Source organism: Emydura macquarii, unplaced genomic scaffold, assembly GCF_026122565.2.
Source record: "Emydura macquarii macquarii isolate MOO-44397 ecotype Brisbane River unplaced genomic scaffold, CSIRO-AGI_Emac_v2 contig_1146, whole genome shotgun sequence".
Taxonomy (NCBI): Eukaryota; Metazoa; Chordata; order Testudines; family Chelidae; genus Emydura; species Emydura macquarii.
Genome location: NW_027131283.1, coordinates 5,444,395 through 5,462,864, shown reverse-complemented (window position 1 = coordinate 5,462,864; position 18,470 = coordinate 5,444,395). Strand labels below are relative to the sequence as shown.

The window sequence follows — 18,470 nt, the reverse complement described above, 5'->3', positions numbered from 1 at the left end:
TTGCCCCCTCCACGGGGGAAGCAGCGGAGCCACCACGGTAAGCGCGTGTGACGCAAACACACCTCGCTCGCTCCCTCCCTCCCATTGCCCCGCTCAGCCGAAGCCGTAAAGTGAGGAAGCGGGGAGGATTCGGACTTTTGGATGCCACGGTCGCTGCTCTACGACTTGTCGTGTTTTGCGACATCTAAGATGGCTGCCCCCATGGCATAACTATGGGCTTTTCCTGCTGGCTGGTGTGAGGGGTAGAGCTGGCGTTTTTTCGGCGATAACAGCAGCAGGAGCGTGGCTCCTGCTGGGCGGGGCGGGGGTCGGCCGCTCCCCGCCCCCATTGACGTGCGGCCTGGGGTCCCGCGCAGGGGCAGGGAGAAGGGGGCCCGGCTCGGAGGCGGTGGGGGCCGGGCTCTGAGCGGGGAGCAGGGCTGGCCTCGCCGCAGGGGGCGGCTTCGTATCCGGACGCCCCTGGGAGCCTGTTGGCGGCGGTGACAGTTGGGGTAAAGTCGGACATCGGGGTATTGAGGGACGGAGGTAGGAGAACGGGGCTGGGGAGAGGGCGGCAGGTACCTCAGGGCAAGCAGGCTGGGCGCGGGGGGCGAAGGCTGTTGGGGAGCAGGACATTGGGAGGGGGCAGTTAAGGGGGGGGGGATAATGTGTCCTCTGCTGCTCCCGCGTTGGGGGGGCTGCTGCTCCCGGCTGTTGCCGCTGCCCCCCAGGCTCTGGTCTGTGTGGGGAGGAGGTGGTGGTGTGTGGTGGCGGAGGGGCCTGTTCTCGGGTTCCCCCTCCGCGGCCTCTTACTGGAGTAAGGTGGTATCTGAGGCCGAGAAGATCGTGGGGTATCCGACCTCGTTCATGAGCCTCCGCTGTCTGCTGAGCGACGAACTGAGCAACATAGCCATGCAAGTCCGCAAGCTGGTTGGGACCAAGCACCCACTGCTTAACACCGCCAGGTAAGCACCGAGGCCCATGTCGCTCCTTCCATGGGTCCCCTTGCTCATATTTGCCCCATTGCTCACTGTATGCTGTTGAGGTAGTCTAATTAGAAGTTTTGCATTGCAAGCTAATGAAATTATGGTTACTTACAGCCCTCTCTGATCTCCAGTCTTCACACTCTTAATCTGCTTTGGCTCTTGAACGTCTATAACCAACTTCTTGCATTTTAGTTCTGTATAAAATTGCCTGTTATGATGAGATTTAAGTAGACATAGACAAAGTTTTCATGGATTACTACAGAAAGAAAGGCCTGGAATGTTAGGTTTCTTTCAAGTGGAGTCTTTGCTCCATGCAGGTTTTGGAATTCATCTTAATTTTCATCTGTATCCAGACATCTAACGTGACAGGTACAGTAGCTTTAAGACTGCAGTTTCTAGTAAGCTTTAAAAATGATTCAAAGTCAGCAAGTACTCAGTCACCTCAAAATTAGCATTCTACTTTGAATGAATTTGTTATCCTGAAACTTATTCATCAGTTAAAATCAACTATATCCAAATATTACTTCATCATTACTGGTGAGGATTCATGAGCAGATAAGAACCTGATTTGCCCTAGGTTCCCAGCCCAAGTTTGCAGAGGTGGCAATTATGAAAAATGTTTCCATACTTGTAAACCAAACACAATTGTTAGGGAAACATTATTCCAATGCATATGAATTCCTAGTGATTGTTTACAAAGTCACTTTTCAGAGTAGAACTGTTTCTGAATAGAAATATCCTTCACTGTGTTAACACCTCATTAAAACTGAGAGCATGTTAAACATTTAATTTCACAATTAATTAGGGTGACTATGAATCCTTGAAAACTGTGTGGCTGTGTTTTCATTACTTTTAACTGGTGTCCCTATGTTTTGCAAGGCTAACAGTGTTGTACTACTTCAGGAGGGAGGAGATAGGGAGAGGACTTTGTGTGAACCCCTGGAAGCTGGCCAACAAGTTGATCTGTTCAAATTAACATCAGGCTATAGTGCCCCTCTCTAGGCTTCTCGTGGTGTTTGCTCCTTCAACCGTAAGCCCTCTTGGAGACCCACCCACCAGATGAGTCCTCATATAATTTCTCCACTGCTGCAAAGTCAGATTAACATGGAGTTACTTGCTTTGACTCTGGGCAGTGGTGCAACTGGTGTACAGGTTTCTAGTGACCCAGCCTGTGCAGACATCTGTTTTCCTCCTCCTTCTCATCCATACCTCTGCGGCAAGCAGGACTTTGGAGAGCAAAGATAGAAATGTCATCTCTTCTGATATTTGTTCTTAAACCCCCAGCTCCAAGAGTCAGAAGAATCTAAGCTTTAATTTAAAAATAGTCTCGTGTCTGACAGAGAAAAGGTTGGAAATGTGAACTCTAAAGACTCAAAAATGAAAGATAAATACACTCTCTTCTATGATATTTATTTTTTTAAAATCTCAATTTTTTAAAGATAAACTTGATTTTGGGGGGCCTGACTTATGATTTCTGCATGCTTCAGATTGGCAATACTGAAAGTCTGTTTCTAGGGGAGGGGACAAGTTATTGTGTTAGACAGATATACCAGGTGTTCCATTTTTTCACTTTGGAAGATAGATAATCCTTTAAGGCTTTTTATTTATTTTTTACACTACAGTCTATTTGGACTGCAGAAGCAGACTAATTAGTTCCACTTTTGTTTTTTGTCATTTCCACTTTCTGCTTCATGCACTGTCATGAGAAGGGTTTACAATCTAAAACTTGTTTCTTCAGTCCAACCCAAGGGCAACATACATAGAGGTTGTGTGAAAGAAAGTGGTAAATAATGGGAATACAGTCCTAGAGGCACTGCAGTAATTTCCTGCAAAGAGCAAGAGCTAAAGATTGGTTGCACCAGACACTTTTATGAGTGGTGAACTTTAGAAGTTGATCGTCTTTTCCCTTAATTTTACTAATTTTCAATATCAGAAATAATCCCATTTCCTCTCAATGGCATTTTAAGAAGATACCTCTGGTAGCAGAACTACCTACTGAAAATGGTTTAGTTTGGCAGCAAATGCTTGGTATCTGTAGACAGAGGGAATGCAGGAGTTTTCTTATTTGGATGTCTGGCTGATCTGCCTAGAATAGATGTAGGATGCTGGAATCATGAGGGCCAATTTCTGTTTTGTCTGCACAAGATCATTGGGGTAAAACTTTTTCTCCCTCTTCCAATTTAAACTGTTTTGACTGACCATCAGTAGTTTTCCTCCTTGCTTCCATTTTTAATTGATCATTTTCAGGGCTTGAAAAAAACACATGCCCACTTGCTTGCCAATGGCTAATGAAGGAACTTTCTCAGAGAATAGCCAGCAACAAGATAGTGAAATTGGCAAGTAATGTATCTGGTCACTTTACATCTTCTGCCTGTAACCTTCTGATTGCAGTAAAGCTGATGATTATGTTTTAAGTTTCACTCAGTTGCTGAGGATGTAAGGGACTTCAGAGGCATGGGCTCAATCCTCCGCTGTTGCTGGGTAGGGGTTTAAAACAAGTTTAAGTTTTTCTTTTTTTTTTAAATTTTTGCAACATGTCATAATGAAACTTTTATAAAATGTGTCTGCATCATGGAGGTGATCGAAACATAATCATAATTTTAAATGTCCATGATGTTAGCTATAAGGGTACCAAACCTGTAATGAAATCTGCACAAGTTGAACCTTTGCCTACACGAAACCCTGTGCTTACATAGAACCCTACTTTGAAGTAATTGAAAGCATTAACCAGCATCACTAAAGCAGACTATTTTGGCATAGTAATTGCTGTCAGTACTGGCAGCGATGTGAAGAGATTTCTCATATTTGGTATACCTGCCACTAACTGCATAATTACTGATACATTTGTCTTTAGATAGTGTAGAGTAGTAACATAAAGCCTTCATGTGTTTTAGGAGTGTTGGATAAACTGAAACTAGGCATGGGTTTCTGTCACCATATCAATAGCCAAAAGAGTGATATTTTTTTTTTTTTTTTTTTAGAATCTGGAGATTAGGTTTCTTATGTATTTTGGCAGAATGAATTATTAGGTAGAGCTCTTGTGGGGAAAAACGAACTTTGTTAGATAGAAAGAATTGGAAGAAGTGACATAGCTTCTGCATACGTATATAAGGTGCTCCAGTCCATATTCATCTGATTACCTTTGTATTTTTTCTCTAATCTTTTGCCTTAACTTTAATTCACAGTTGAATATTGTCTTGTGCAGATTGGGGCAAGAATGATTGGGTGTCCATTATACTACACCATCCTGGCAGCAGCAGGAAGGAATGAGAGAAACAAATAGTTTTTTGGTTCACTTTCCACATGAATAGTACCATGGCCTGTCATTGCTGCTGTGAGCTTTGCCCAGTAGCAAAGTGAAATTGATATTCTTGTCCATTTTATTTCTTACTAGAGGAGTTTGAACAGTTGTATGTTGGGAAAGCTGTCTTTTGGCAGACTTGGAAAGGCAGAACTGCATCAGTTATCATTCAGTTCACATTTGGAAGGTTAACTACACAACAGTAAAGGTCATAACTTTTTTTTTTAATGAATGATTCAGTTTTGTTTATATTTGTGGTGTAGAGCAATGGCACTCTGAACTGAGGTAAATGGATTATTCAAGACCTAATTAAAAAGTTTGGAATTTTTGTTAAAACCCGGGACATTCAAAATTGATTTCTAGAGCAACCTTGATGTGGTCCTTTTAATGGTGGCGACCTTTAAGGAATCAATGTGTGTAGTGTTAATTTTAATTCTGTAATATATTCAGTGTGATTGAATTAAATTGTTGATAACATGCTCACAGTGCACTGACATCTCTTGGTTGATAGTGTCACCTCTTGAGATTTTGTGTGTGTGTGTATGCTTGCTGTATTGTCCTGCCACTGTAAGGATTTAATAGGTAATGGTCTCGAATAAACAATTCTAAATAATTAAAATGTAAAAATATTGACTTTGAATATAGCTCTATCTTTTCATTTTCTAAGATTCAATTTTTATTTGTACAGTATTCCTAATTTGGTGTTCATGAAAGGGGTGGGAACTCATGGTATGAAAACCATGCTATAGATAGTACTAGCTTTTAGCTATAGTGAATATTGTGTTCATAGTGTTGTCATTCATTGGCAATATTTGTGTGGAGGAGCTTATACAATGCACATATAGTCATAAGGTACAATGCTTTTTCTAGCTGAATTCTTTGCCTCTCCTAAGCACAGTACAACTGAGTGTCAATTTTGTGAGGTGGACATACAATAACTAGGGATTTTGACTGAGGTAATTAAATCCACTCTCACATTTGAGCAACTTCATGTTTGATATAATTCTCATTTAAGAATCTGCAGTGAACCCAAGTTTTCCATGCTTATAGGCATACTGCATTAGCCCAGCATGCAAGACACTCTTGGTAAATGAAGTGTGCTCAGTAGAAGAGGCTGACTGGTATATCTTGATGTAAATAATTTCAACAGAAAATGTAGTCATCTTGACATCGGTCATTTCTAATATTTTAATATGGAATCTGGATATCCATGCGAGCTCTCGTGTTACGCTGATTTGTTGCACAGAGTACATTTCTTGCAAGTCTTAACATTTCAGCAGAATTTCACATACAACTCATTTTGGCAAAATGGAAAGCTTTGGGATTTCTTAACTTTGATTCAGCACATATGAAGAAGAAACTGAATGCATAATGAACAGAATATGAATGCCAGTCAGCCTTGACAAGAGATGGCACAAATGACAGCCAGCTACTGTTACAAAAATGAGATGAGGTTAAACTAAGAGAACAAATGGGAATACGTGATAAGTCAGTACAGGTTGATCCCTTATCTTGTGATACCGTTAACTTACTACACACTCATTGTACTTGACACACACAGTACCGTCAGCTCTTTTTAAAAGTGGTAACTATTTAGGTTCACATATACTCTTCTTCACTGTATAGCACAACTGAACTGTAACTCATAAATCTGAGTATTAAAAATGAGAAATTTAATGTACTACTGGATTAGTGATATGTCAGTGTGTGTGTTCCTGGCAGCAAAAGAGAACTGATTTCTAATTTCAAAAAACAATACCACACTTCTGAATAAAGAGGAAAACTGTGTATTTATATAATAAAGTGAAGTAGTGTTAAAGCAATTTTCTTTCTAAAGGGAATTATTTAGCAAATATACCTTACATAAACTACAAATAATGATAAATATCACAGCACAGTCAAAGTTTAGATATTTGATGGGGTATGTCTACACAACAACTAGACACCTGTGGTTGGCTTGGGCTAGATGGCTTGGGCTTGCGGGGCTCAGGCTGGAAGGTTATTTCATTGTCATGTAGACTTCCGGTCTTGAGCTGGAGCCTGAGCTCTAGGACCCCGCATGATAGGAGGGGCCCAGAAGTCTACACAGCCCTGCAGACCAGGCCAGCTGGGGTTTTTTTCTTTGCTGTGTAGACATACCCTTAGAGTCAGAGTTGTACTTACAGCCCAGGGCTCTGTTTTGTTACTTGTCATATTTCTTCCTCTCTTTTGCTTCTGCATGTATAAAATTCAATATCCAAGATTTTTTTTTTTTTCTTATGAACACTGGTTTTAGTCAGTTACTTCAGTGACTTTTTAGAATCTGTTTGTGACAACTCTTGATTATTAGATATTACCTTTCCTTTTCTCCACTTTTTCTTTCACATCAGCTGTCTCCTCTTGGAATTCTAGAACATCATTAGGGCCCTGTTAGTTGTTGTTTGAAGTCATCCTCCCCACAATTCCACTGGCACAATAATGCATTCCTTTACAGTTATATTGTCCTTTATATTATAGGAATAGATTTCAAGACTTTCACAAAGAGGACAAGCAAACATAAAAAGCTAAGGATGCTGGAAGGAGGTTTCCATGACAATGCTACTGTTTTCTTTAGGGGCTGGGGAACCCAATATTATAAATCAATAATTATTTTCTCTATCCCACTTCTGAGTGGTTTAGTTTGATTCAGGGGAAGCAGACTGTCTACACTCCTTGCCTTAGAGGAACTGCTTCTGGAGACAAACCTGACAGACTTTAAAGGAACATCATGAATTTTAAATCTAGTCAATTTCAAAAAGTGAGTTAAAAGCAGTTTCAGAAACTACCTGTTCTTGAATTTGCCCCTGCCGATTCTTATGTTTTAACAATCACTCTTCCTATTTTAAAAATGTTTTTTTCTCATTCACGAATGGAGAGTGAATTTTTCAAGCTGTGCCATTTTACATCTTAAATTAATGGTGGTACTGTACACGTGCACTGGCAGACTTTTCAAAACTTACTGTATAGTTGAGGTTAGGGTTGAGCTTTGTAGTTTCTTGTTTATAAATTGTATTTGTGTTTAATGCAATTTCATTTATTTTTCTGCTTCAGTAGGAGCATCATATCTGTATCAAGTTTTCAATATTATACTTCTGTGAGTCCATAGTATCTTGTAAAGTATCTGAGTAATTATAAAAGAGTGACTAAAAACAAATCCTTCGCCAAGCCAATGCCATGGTACAGAGGCAATGCATTGTCTACAGGAGATCAGTTTATTATCTGTCTCTGGTCCCTTGTTCCCTGGCATCCAGAAGCTAGATATACTGTGGGATCTGTACATTATATTTTTGAGGTTCTAAAGAGAGACTGTGACACTATGTCCCTATATAGTATAAGTCATTATTGACAGAATCCAGAGGCAATAGTATTTAGCGCTCATTTTCCAGAAGGAGGGATGTTGAGATGCAAGACCCTTTTAAGGTTCAGAGCACAGAAGACCCAAGGGAGTGGGAAAAATAGTGACTTGAAAGAGGGTGGGAGGACATTCCTCCTTGCTTCACCACACATTGAAGTGGAGAATAGAGCTCATTAAAGGTGTTTCTGCTGTTGGATTTTATAGTATGTAATAAGATACATCTTTCATTTTGTACATCATATGAGCTTTATAAAACTGATACAAATAGTCTTGTCAATAGGAAAATAGGAAATAAATCCACTTAACAACTACACAGTGTCATAGCAACCTAGTTTTAAAATAACAAATTCCAAAATGATGTCATCAAAAATGACATCAGAGAACAAATGTATTATGTTGTTATAGCAACAGGAATATAGAGGTGTTTTTTGTTTGAATCACTGGGATCGTATTTCTGTCATGTGACTTTTGGACTTGAAGAATTTTTTAAAATTCAGCCTACTGACTTGATCTAATACGTGTTTTTTATTTCAATTTTTCACTATCTGAAAAAGGGGGCTGATTTAACTCACAACAGGTACTGTAGGTTCTACATTTAATTTCAGTTATTCCATTTGTTTCTTGACATTTTGAAAGAGTGCTCTCAACCTGAGTTTCCTTCAACACTCACTGAATCTTTACCCTTTCAGTTGCTATTCTAAATTACAAACTGCTGCAACTCATGTGGCTGTCTTTTGAGCCAGTTTGAGTGATGTAATTGTGAAGTTTTATTTCATGTTGACTTTCCTCTTCTAGACTTCTTAAGCAATATGTATATTTTATATTTTTTCCACTAAGTGAAATATATCATTAGTGAAGGATGCCAGACTGATTATCCTGAAGTTTGAAATGTAGTATCTGCAGAACGATTGTAGGGTGCACAATGGAAATATTGTCTAATCAATGTGCCTGAACCCTGGCTTTGAAGGACATCCCTTCAGGGTGAAATGGCAATTAATTCTCTGTCCTTTTAATCGGTGTTCTGCTGAGGCCACGAAAGGAGGCTATTATGATAAAATTGAGACCACTAACACATTTAGAATAGGCCACCAAATAGCCGTCAGATGGGAACTGTTGGTATTCTCAATCTAAGTCCGTCTGTCCTGAGGCAAGAAACGGGCACCAACCAAGTAACAAGTGTGAATTCCTAAAGTACTATAACAGCCTTAACATAAAGTCACAGGGCATTCCAGTCTATTTTGCTACCCAGGCCAGCCTGCCTTTGTGTTAGATGGTCCCTTACACAAAAATCACAACAACAACCAGATTACTCCCAGACCCAAAGGACCAGTTAATTTACCCCAGGCCAGTTGTACTTCAGATCTCAAACCAAAGACAACTCTTGTAGCCTATCTTGTAATATTCAAGAAAGATTTATTAAGTAAGAAAAAGAAATGTTATTTACAAGGGGAAAGAGGTAAACATACACGCACAAATGAAATATAGTCTTAGGTTCCAAAAGATAATAGTAGCTGCTATAATATGCAAGCTCTATGTGTCCTTTAAGGCTAACCCAAATCAAGCAGCTTGAGGATTCCTTGCTTATGCTTAAAATTTTGCCCTGTCAGAATTCCAAGCAGTGATAATACTCCCTATGAAGGAGGAATTGTTCTGTCCTTCCTCCAGCATGATGAGATGAGGGCTTATGCATATTGCCCTCTTCATGGGAGTGGGGGAAGCAATCAACAGTCTTTTGTCCCCTGATATTCTGCAATGCCTTGTTTGGTGTCTGTGGGCCCTCTTTTGTTGAGGAGAAGATAACACCTCTTGTGGTAAACTAGCATTTCATACTTGGTAATGCTTCTTTTCTGACTGTGAGTGTTTACAGTTTTAGCAAACACTTTTTTATAGTTACTAAGCAAACTCTTATAACATGGGATACAGATGTTATTAGGAGATTACTGCATGCAGTATCATACAAGCATTTAATAAAGTCTAAACACAGTCTTATAACTCTATCTATTTTAACAATACTAACACACAGGAGAGCCAGACTGGTTTTCAGCTATCATTTGTTGGTGCTCAGTGAAGCCCAGGGCCTTGGCATGAGCTGGCACCTGGTCTACCAGCATCACAAGTTCAGTCTCTCAAAATGTCAAATTTATGTAGTCCCTGGCTAGTACTGGTTCCTCTAAATTTGTGCATTTGGGAATAACATATTAAATGCTGTTTTCAAGTTCTTTAAGAGCTTTGCAGTGCCCTAAATACCTCTTGCTGGTTTCTGAATGCTTTAGGAGGCATGCACACACTGGCAAGCTTTAGGAAGCCTTCCATTAAAGCCTTCTTAAACTCTGCATCATCCCAATGCACTGGGCCATGATGAATGGAGCAGCAGACAGGAAACAACACTGTGGTGTTCTGGGAGCTGGTCCGAAGGAGCCAGGAAAAGGAGAGTGGAAGGAACAGATTCCATCCCTGAACAGCTGCTAAATTCTACATGAGTCCATGTGCATCTCTAGGTTTTCTATACTAACTCTGGCCACTGACCGCTTCTGAAACGTTTGTGTGTTGGGGGGTGGGATGGATGGACGAATGGAATGAGGAAATTCCAAAGTACAAAGCTTAATCTAGAGTTGAGTGAAATAATATATCGCTATAGGAAAACACTTAGAAAGCATTGTAATTCTCCATGCACACACAAATGCTAAGCCTATAAATTCAAAACATAGGTTCTACTTATGAGAAAAAATAATTAAGTTTTCATGAAAATTGTCCTCAGATCAATAACAAATGAAGACAGTCTTATGATTAAAGAACATAGGTTTGTTATCAATGACTCCAAGAATTAAGGACACTTCTTAGACCATGTCTACACTTATAAGCTTGCAGCAGCACAGTACTGATAGTGCTGTAACAGTGCACGTTTAGCTGTGTTATTCCAATGGGAGAGAGCACTCCGGTCGACACAATAAACCAACTCAATGAGTGGCGACTATGTGGGCGGGACTGTGTTTCCCACCAACGTAGCGCTGTGCACACGAGCTTATGCCAGCAAAATTTATGTTCATGGTGTGTGTGGGTTTTTTTTGTTTTTGTTTTTTTCCTTCACAACCCTCAGTGACAAAAGTTTTGCCAACATAAGTGCTAGTGTAGACATGGCCTTAGTACCTTTACTCTTAAACTTAGACATTGCAAACTGCCATATTATATAAAGCAAACTTCATGTTTGTGTTACAGACCCTCCTTAGTGTAGGCCCTGTAAGTCTATATCTCTCCCCTTGACTATAAGAGCAAAATTAAGAAGTCTTTAACAATTTACATGAATGAGTTTACAAAGCTCTGAAACTTTTCATAAAAGTAATTTGAAAATTCTTCTTAAAGACTTGGTATGAAGGGTTCACTAGGTACAATTTTGTAGGCTATTGTTAGCACAGAAGCAAAGTTAAGGTTTTTCAGGTGACCTTATCTACTGATAGATTTTAAGATCAGAAGGGACCACCATGACCATCTGGTTTGACCTCCTGCACATCACAGGCCACAGAACCTCACCCACCCACTCCTATAGTAGCCCATAACCTCTGGCTGAGTTACTGAAATCCTTAAATCTTGATTTTAAAGACTTCAAGTTACAGAGAATCCACTATTGACTCTAGTTTAAACCAGCAAGTGACTCATCCCCAACACTACAAAGGAAGACGAAAAGCCTTCAGGGTCTCTGCCAGTCTGAACTACGGGGGGGAAGGTAGGAGAGAGAGCGGGGATTCCTTCCTGCCCCCAAATGGCAATCAAACTTGTGGGAGAGACCCACCACCCAGACACCCTGGAAAGAATTCTCCATAGTAACTCAGAGCCCTCCCCATCTAGTGTTCCATCTCTGGCCATTGGAGATATTTGGTGATAGCAGTTGGGTATGGGCCATATGCCATTGTAGGCAACTCCTCATACCATCCCCTCCATAAATTTATCAATAGAGCTCTGCAAATCTGTGGATAACCACTTTATATCCGTATCCCTAGATGTGGATATCCGGGGACCATTACTTGCAGATTGGATGGTCATGGAGGTTGGGACCTCCCTGACTTCTGGGATAAGGCTAGAGCAGCTGCCAGCCAGGAGTGCAGCCAAAATAGCTGATCAGCTGTTAGGTGGGCATGGAGGGTCTTGGCTGATCAGCTGTTAAACAGCAGCAGGGCTCAACACTGAACAGCTGTTAGGTGGGAAGGCAGGGCTGGATAGCTGATGTGCAAATATGGTTAAATACGGTTAAAAAAGGGAGGGTGGATTGTGGGTCAGGTAAAAGTTTATTCCAGCGGATGTGGATCCACATATATGTATCCCCGCAGGTCTCTACTTATCAAGATGTCTTGAAACAAGTTAGGTTTTTTTGCCCCTGCTATTACCCTTGGAAGGCTGTTTCAAAACTTCACTCCTCTGATGGTTAGAAACCTTCTTCTAATTTAAAGCCTTAACTTGTTGATGGCCAATTTACATCCATTTTATTCTTGTGCCAATTGGCTTGTAACTTAAATAACTCCTCTCCTTCCCTGGTATTTATCCCTGTGATGTATTTATAAAGAGCAATCATATCTCCCCTCAGCCTTCTTTTAGTTAGGTTAAACAAGCCAAGCTCTTTGAGGGTATGTCTACACAGCAATGAAAAAGTGACGGCTGACCCATGGTAGCCGACTTGGCCTTGAGAGGCTTGGGCTGGGGGGCTGTTTCATTGCTGTGTAGACTTGTGGGTTCGGGGACCCTCCCACCCCACTGGTCCATCTTTGAGTTCAATTGCATATAGAAGATGTGGCAATTTTAGGTCATATTTGGCACACATTTATACCAAGACTGGAATTGATTTATGAAACAAGGGAATAACCAATTTAAATTGTGAATGTTTTCCCTTATGGACATATTACAGCCAAATAGTAATTTACTTTGTAATGTGTTAAGTTATGATGAAAGATACACTCATAAAAAAAGAGTAAAAATTCTAGTCTTTATAATTTTTGGTTTTAATAAGTCAGTTTTGATCATTTTATATATAATTGTATTAACTATGGCAAAAAAAATTACGGTTCATATGGATCGAGTTAGTTGTAACAGGAGAGGGCAAAAAGGAAAAGTCCAGTATAATAAATACTTCTAAAGGTGAATTGCAAAACCAAACAGAAAAAAAATAAAATAAATTGAATTAAACAAAGACTTCTTTGTGGAGCCCCCGTCCCCTGGCCAGGCAGTTGGAGAGATTTAACACTGAAATAAATTTAATTTTTAAAAATTATTTCTTCCTTTCTTGGAAATACTTTCTGATTTATTAATGATATCCCAGAGAGTCATATTACAAGTACCTGACATGATTACAAACCTTGCTATTTCAAGTAGAGAGGAAAGGTGGAGAAGGATAGCCCAATAGTTGGGGTGCATGCCTGTGACGCAGGATGCCCACGTTCAGTTCCCTGCTCTGCCACAGACTTCTGTGTGACTTTGGGCAAGTCACTTTATCTCTCTGCCTCAATTCTCCATGTGTAAAAAAAGAGGATATAGTACTTCCCTACCTCACATGCGTGTTGTGATTAGAAAAAACATTTAAAGATAGTGAGGTGCTAAATTAATGGAGGCTATATGCTTAGATCATATTGTCTATGTTATAGAATAATAAATGTTAGATACTTTCTGATTTGTTCAAGGTTACCAAAAAAGGAAGTTAGTGGGGAGAAAAACAGATTAAAAAAGCACTTCTTTTGCTTTGCATTGCATCTTTTAATACACATTCCAAAAAAGGAACCATCGTTTAGTACAATGGTTCCCAACCTTTTTGGCTCGAGGGGACACACATCATTTTTACAACCCTGAAGGGCCACCAGTCTATCAACTCATAAAAAATGTATTGACGTATACACTATTAAGGACTACAAATCACTACATATTTAAAGTAAATGTTTTGATGCTACAGTGCTCATTTTTACATTCACTATTTTATACCTACAAATTACTCATAGTATGTCACACAGACAAAGCACTAGTATAGATGAGTGACTCTCACTACACACTGAAGCATGTGGCCTGGCAGCTAAGTCATCCTGTCCCTCCTCAAGCATTGTGGGTCCTGGCTGCTCTGCCAGCAGCCTCCTCCACCTCCTGCTCCTCCCCACCCACCCAGAGGATCCGTCTGGCTGCAGCAGAGAAACTGCATGTGTCCTGTAGCCCCGTGCACGCCACCTGGGTCCCTAGGCAATGTCTCCCTTCTGGGAGCCAAGGGTATGGGAGATCAGTGCTCCCCTTCCTCTGGCTCCAGCAGCGACCCCAGCGTCTGTGGACCCAGGTGGAGTGCTTTGCCGTGCTCCTTGCTACAGGCTAGCAAGCCAAGTACCAGCCTGCTGGAGAGCCCCAGTACAGATGCAAATTGCTAGCCTGCACTGAAGCCCATCCTACCATATCTTCACTGCTGATGGTATCTGTGTTAGCTAGGTTAAAGCTAAACCAGGTATGCCTAACCACGCTGCAATCACAACTTCGCTTTCAGTGTAGAAATAGCCACAAAGAGAAGGGGGAGGGGAGCGCTGATCTTCTGCCCCTTGGGCTGCAGCAGGGAGCCTGCACCAGTCCTGTAGCCCTGTGGCAACGCGTTCTGCCTGGGTCCTTAAGAAGTGATTCCCTCCTGCAGTCAGCAGGAGGGGAGCGGCAGACCACTTTGAAAGACCCCGTGGGCCATGGGTTGGGAACCACTCGTTTAATACATCGGCTTCAAGGAGGTGTATTCATAAACAAATCTGTCTGTGGCGGGGTATACAAATCCCACACTGGGACGGAAGGGGTTGAAGGCCGGTACTGGGCTCATGTAGCTCTGCCCGTCCAACCCTGCAGAGCATACTCTAACTGGAGAAGGAGTTTAAAAGGGAGCAAACCAGCTCTGAAGAAGGGGGAAGGCTGGGGAGGAGGACAGACTTACCTTGAAGGCTCCTGACAAAGGCACCAGGGAAACCTCTCTGGGGGAAGTGAAACTGTACGCTGAGCCTGGTTGGAGCTGACAGTTTGGCTAACTTTTCTTTTCACCTCATTTGGCACTGAAAGTGGGGAGAGAAAAGCAGTGGTAGGAAGTGACCCGGGGAGGGTAACTGAGAGGGCACCTTCATGGGCCAGTTACTGCTGACCCTCCTGGGGCCCTGAGTCAGAGCCTGGTGGAGTGGGCAGGCCTGGGCTCCCCTACCACTTCCTCCCTGCAGGAGGGGCTCAAACCACCTGTACTCCTCACCATCACCTCTGAGTAAAAGAAGACCAGTATTGTGTGTGGGGGTGAATTAGGTGCACTAACACTAGGTCAACTTCTCCATCAATGACTCTATCATACTGTCTCGGCCCCCAAATTCAACAAATGTGAGACTAAGTTGGAGTATTAATGTAAGTGTCCGTGACTAATTCCAGCTGAGGTCACTGCATTCTGTATACCTACTACATTCTCTTTGTGGCTATTTCTACACTGACAGCGAAGTTGTGATTGCAGCGTGGTTAGGCATACCTGGTTTAGCTTTAACCTAGCTAACACAGATACCATCAGCAGTGACAATATGGTAGGATGGGCTTCAGCGCAGGCTAGCAATCTGCATCTGTACTGGGGCTCTCCAGCAGGCTGGTACTTGGCTTGCTAGCCTGTACTGAAGCCCGTACCACCACATCGTCACTACTGTTGTTTCCCAGGCTAGCTAGATTGATGAAGATGCGGTGGTACGGGCTTCAGTGCAGGCTAGCAGCCCAAGTGCTAGTTTGCTGGAGAACAAATTGCTAGCCTGCGCTGAACCTCATGGTGCCACCGTATCTTCACTGCTGATGTTATCTGTGCTAGCTAGGTTAAAGATAGCACAGATGTGCCTAATCATGCTGCAATCCCAACTCCGCTTACAGCGTTCACATACACTAAAGTTTGTTACCTTAAATAGTTGGTATTATCTGTGTCATGTAATAGTGTATTTGTGATGGCTGGGATATATGGTATACTTTTCACTCCAGAAGTGATTTCAGTGATGGATGAAGTGATGTCTGCGTATAGTTTGAAACATTATCTAAGGTCATTTTGGTTGTTATAGGCTCTATGTAAATGTAAAATATTAATGAAATATAACAACTTGAGATCTCAAGACAGTAAAAATATTGTTTACAGAAGACGAAGTAATTCATAACTTAGTATAAAATAAACCATACGTTTTCTTACATTTTCTTAATAGCACAAAAGACATGTAACATCTTGCAGTCAGTTACTTAATGTGTACATAAGGTTATCGGTACTGCCAATTTATTCTTTTTTTGGTCTATGCACAAATAGTTCAAACACACTTTTAGACTAAGGCAGGAAATAATTTCCAGGTTATATTATTATTTGCTGCTTTAGGTATATGCCTTACTGAAGATTTCTAAAGCACAAAATAATGCTATACCATGCAGAGCTCTTACTTGCCTGAGGCTAATGGTCTGAGTACTCTGGATCCAGATTTCTCCTTGCTGATTAAAGTGTTTGAAAAGGGGCTGATTTCATAACAATTAAAAAAAAAAAAAAACCCTCTTGACACTTATGTCTTTTATGTTAGAGTTTACATAACACTTTTTTCAGTTTGCCATTTGAAGTAATGCAGTATTTGTAAAAAGCTACCCATCAGAGAGAGAACAAATTTTTCCTTTCAAAACTTTTCTTTCAGCAAACTCCAGATGGCTCTGTCATGCAACATTTGTAGTGGTACCCCAAAATGATGTATTCAGCTTGGGAACATTAGCTGAGCAATTTGTTATACACTTTTCCTATCCTTAGAAACTTAGGTACTTGCAACCTCTCCTCATTAAGGCCGGAGCTGTTTAGCTTGTAGTAGTCAAGGTTTTGAGAGGATCAAGACTTGGATGAGAATTTCATCAGTGTGGATGTGGAGGAAGAGTCGGATCTTGGATTTTTGATGCAGGATAAAGCCTCAAGACTTATTCATGACTTGGATGTTTGGGTCAATATAAATGTGTTTTATTTAATCTGAGTATTTTGAAGCTACCTTGTTGAGTCTGCACTCTTTCCAATGAAACCTCAAGGAATTATATTTTGGGATTTTTATTAAGTAATGCTATATGAATGTTTCTTCTTAAGACCAAGTAAATTGACCTAAGAGAACCCTTAAAGAAAGATTTGCAAACAGTTGCTTTTGGTGCTATAAATTAGTCACTTTCAAGCCAAATACTAGAAATAACAGAATTAAAGGAGGGTAGTGTAAGTAATGGAAATCAACATGGGTTTATGGAAAATAGATCCTGTCAAACTAAATTCATATTTTTCTGAGATTACAAATTTGGTTGATTAAAGGTGATAGTATTATGTAATATACTTAGACTTCTGTGAGGCGTTTTACTTGGTACCGCATGATATTTTGGTGAAAAAACTAGAATGATATAAAATTAACATGGCAGACATTAAATGGATTAAAAACTGGCTAATTGATAGGTCTCAAATGTAATTGTAAAGGAATGGATGTATTTCGAGTGGGATCCTGCAAGGATTGGTTCTTGGCCCTATGCTAATTAATACTTTAATCAGTGTCCTGGAAGAAAACATAATAACACTGATAAAGTTTGCAGATGGCACAAAAATCTGGAGGGTGGTAAATAATGAAGAGGACAGGTCACTGATTGAGGTTGATCTAGATTGTTCCATAATCTGGGAGCAAGCAAACAATATGCGTTTTAATACAGCTAAATATTAATGTAAACATTTAGGAACAAAGAACATAAACCATACTTACTGGATGGGGGTTCTATCCTGGGAAACAGTGACTCTGAAAAACATTTGGGGGTCATAGTGGATAATCAGCCTAACATGAGTGCCCTGTGTGACTCTTTGGCCAAAAGAGCTAATGCGATCCTGAGTAGGAGTAGAGAGGCTATTTTACCTATGTGCTTGGTACTGGTGTGACCGCTGCTAGAATACTGTGTGCAGTTATTGAGCCAACAATTCAAGAAGGATGTAGATAAATTGGAGAAGGTTCAAATGAAGAGCCATGAGAATGATTAGAGGATTAGAAAACTTTCTTTATAGTGATAGATTCAAAGAGCTCAATATATTTATCTTAACCAAGAGAAGGTTAAGGGGTAACTTGATTACAGTCTATAAGTACCTATGGGGAACAAATATTAAATAATTGGCTCTTCAATTTATCAGAGAAAGGTATAAGATGATCCAGGGGCTACAAGTTGAAGCTAGCCAAATCAGGCGTAATTTTTAAACAGTGAGAGTAATTAACTACTGGAGCAGTTTACAATGGGTTGGTTTACCAAGGGTCTTCGTGAATGTGTAACTGACTATTTTAAAATCAAAATTGGATGTTTTAGTAAAAGATGTGCTCCAGGAATTATTTTGGGGAAGTTCTATGGCTTGTGTTATACTAGCTCAGTATCACTGAGGTCAGACTAGATGGTCACAGTGGTCCCTTCTGGCGTTGGAATCTACAAATCTGAAAGTCATGAAAATGGTAATCTGCTCTGCCACTCCCTCATCCACTTAACTATCTACCTTGACCCTTGATTAGTGGACATCCTTAGTAGGAGAGATAAGGAAGAAGGGAGATATATAGCTATTTTCTGCAGCTCCCTCTGGTTCTGTTGTCTCTCCTTTTCCCAGTATATTCACAAGAGGAACTCTGGAGACAAGGCTCATGGATAGATTGTGTTTCTCAGTACTTATAGCAGGCTTACAGGCACCCCTTGCGATGGGAGAAATTCTTTATGATCAAGGAAGAGTTGCTGACATTCAGTGACTCCAGATTCAAACATCTGTGCAGTCAGGACATAGATTGTTTTTAGTTCAGTTTATTCTTTTAACTTACAAACAACA

The 18,470-nt window shown here is 40.7% G+C and overlaps 1 protein-coding gene across 2 annotated transcripts in view; it reads left to right on the top strand.

Moving 5' to 3' along the window:
• The first annotated feature begins 210 nt into the window (after positions 1–210).
• The window catches only part of PDSS2 (decaprenyl diphosphate synthase subunit 2), a 186,494-nt gene continuing 168,234 nt past the window's right edge, over positions 211–18,470 (top strand). For both annotated transcript variants that reach the window (XM_067546760.1, XM_067546761.1), the window contains exon 1: positions 211–944. In XM_067546760.1, the coding sequence (XP_067402861.1) occupies positions 646–944 (299 nt within the window). In that variant the 5' untranslated portion in view covers positions 211–645. The remainder of the gene's footprint in view (positions 945–18,470) is intronic.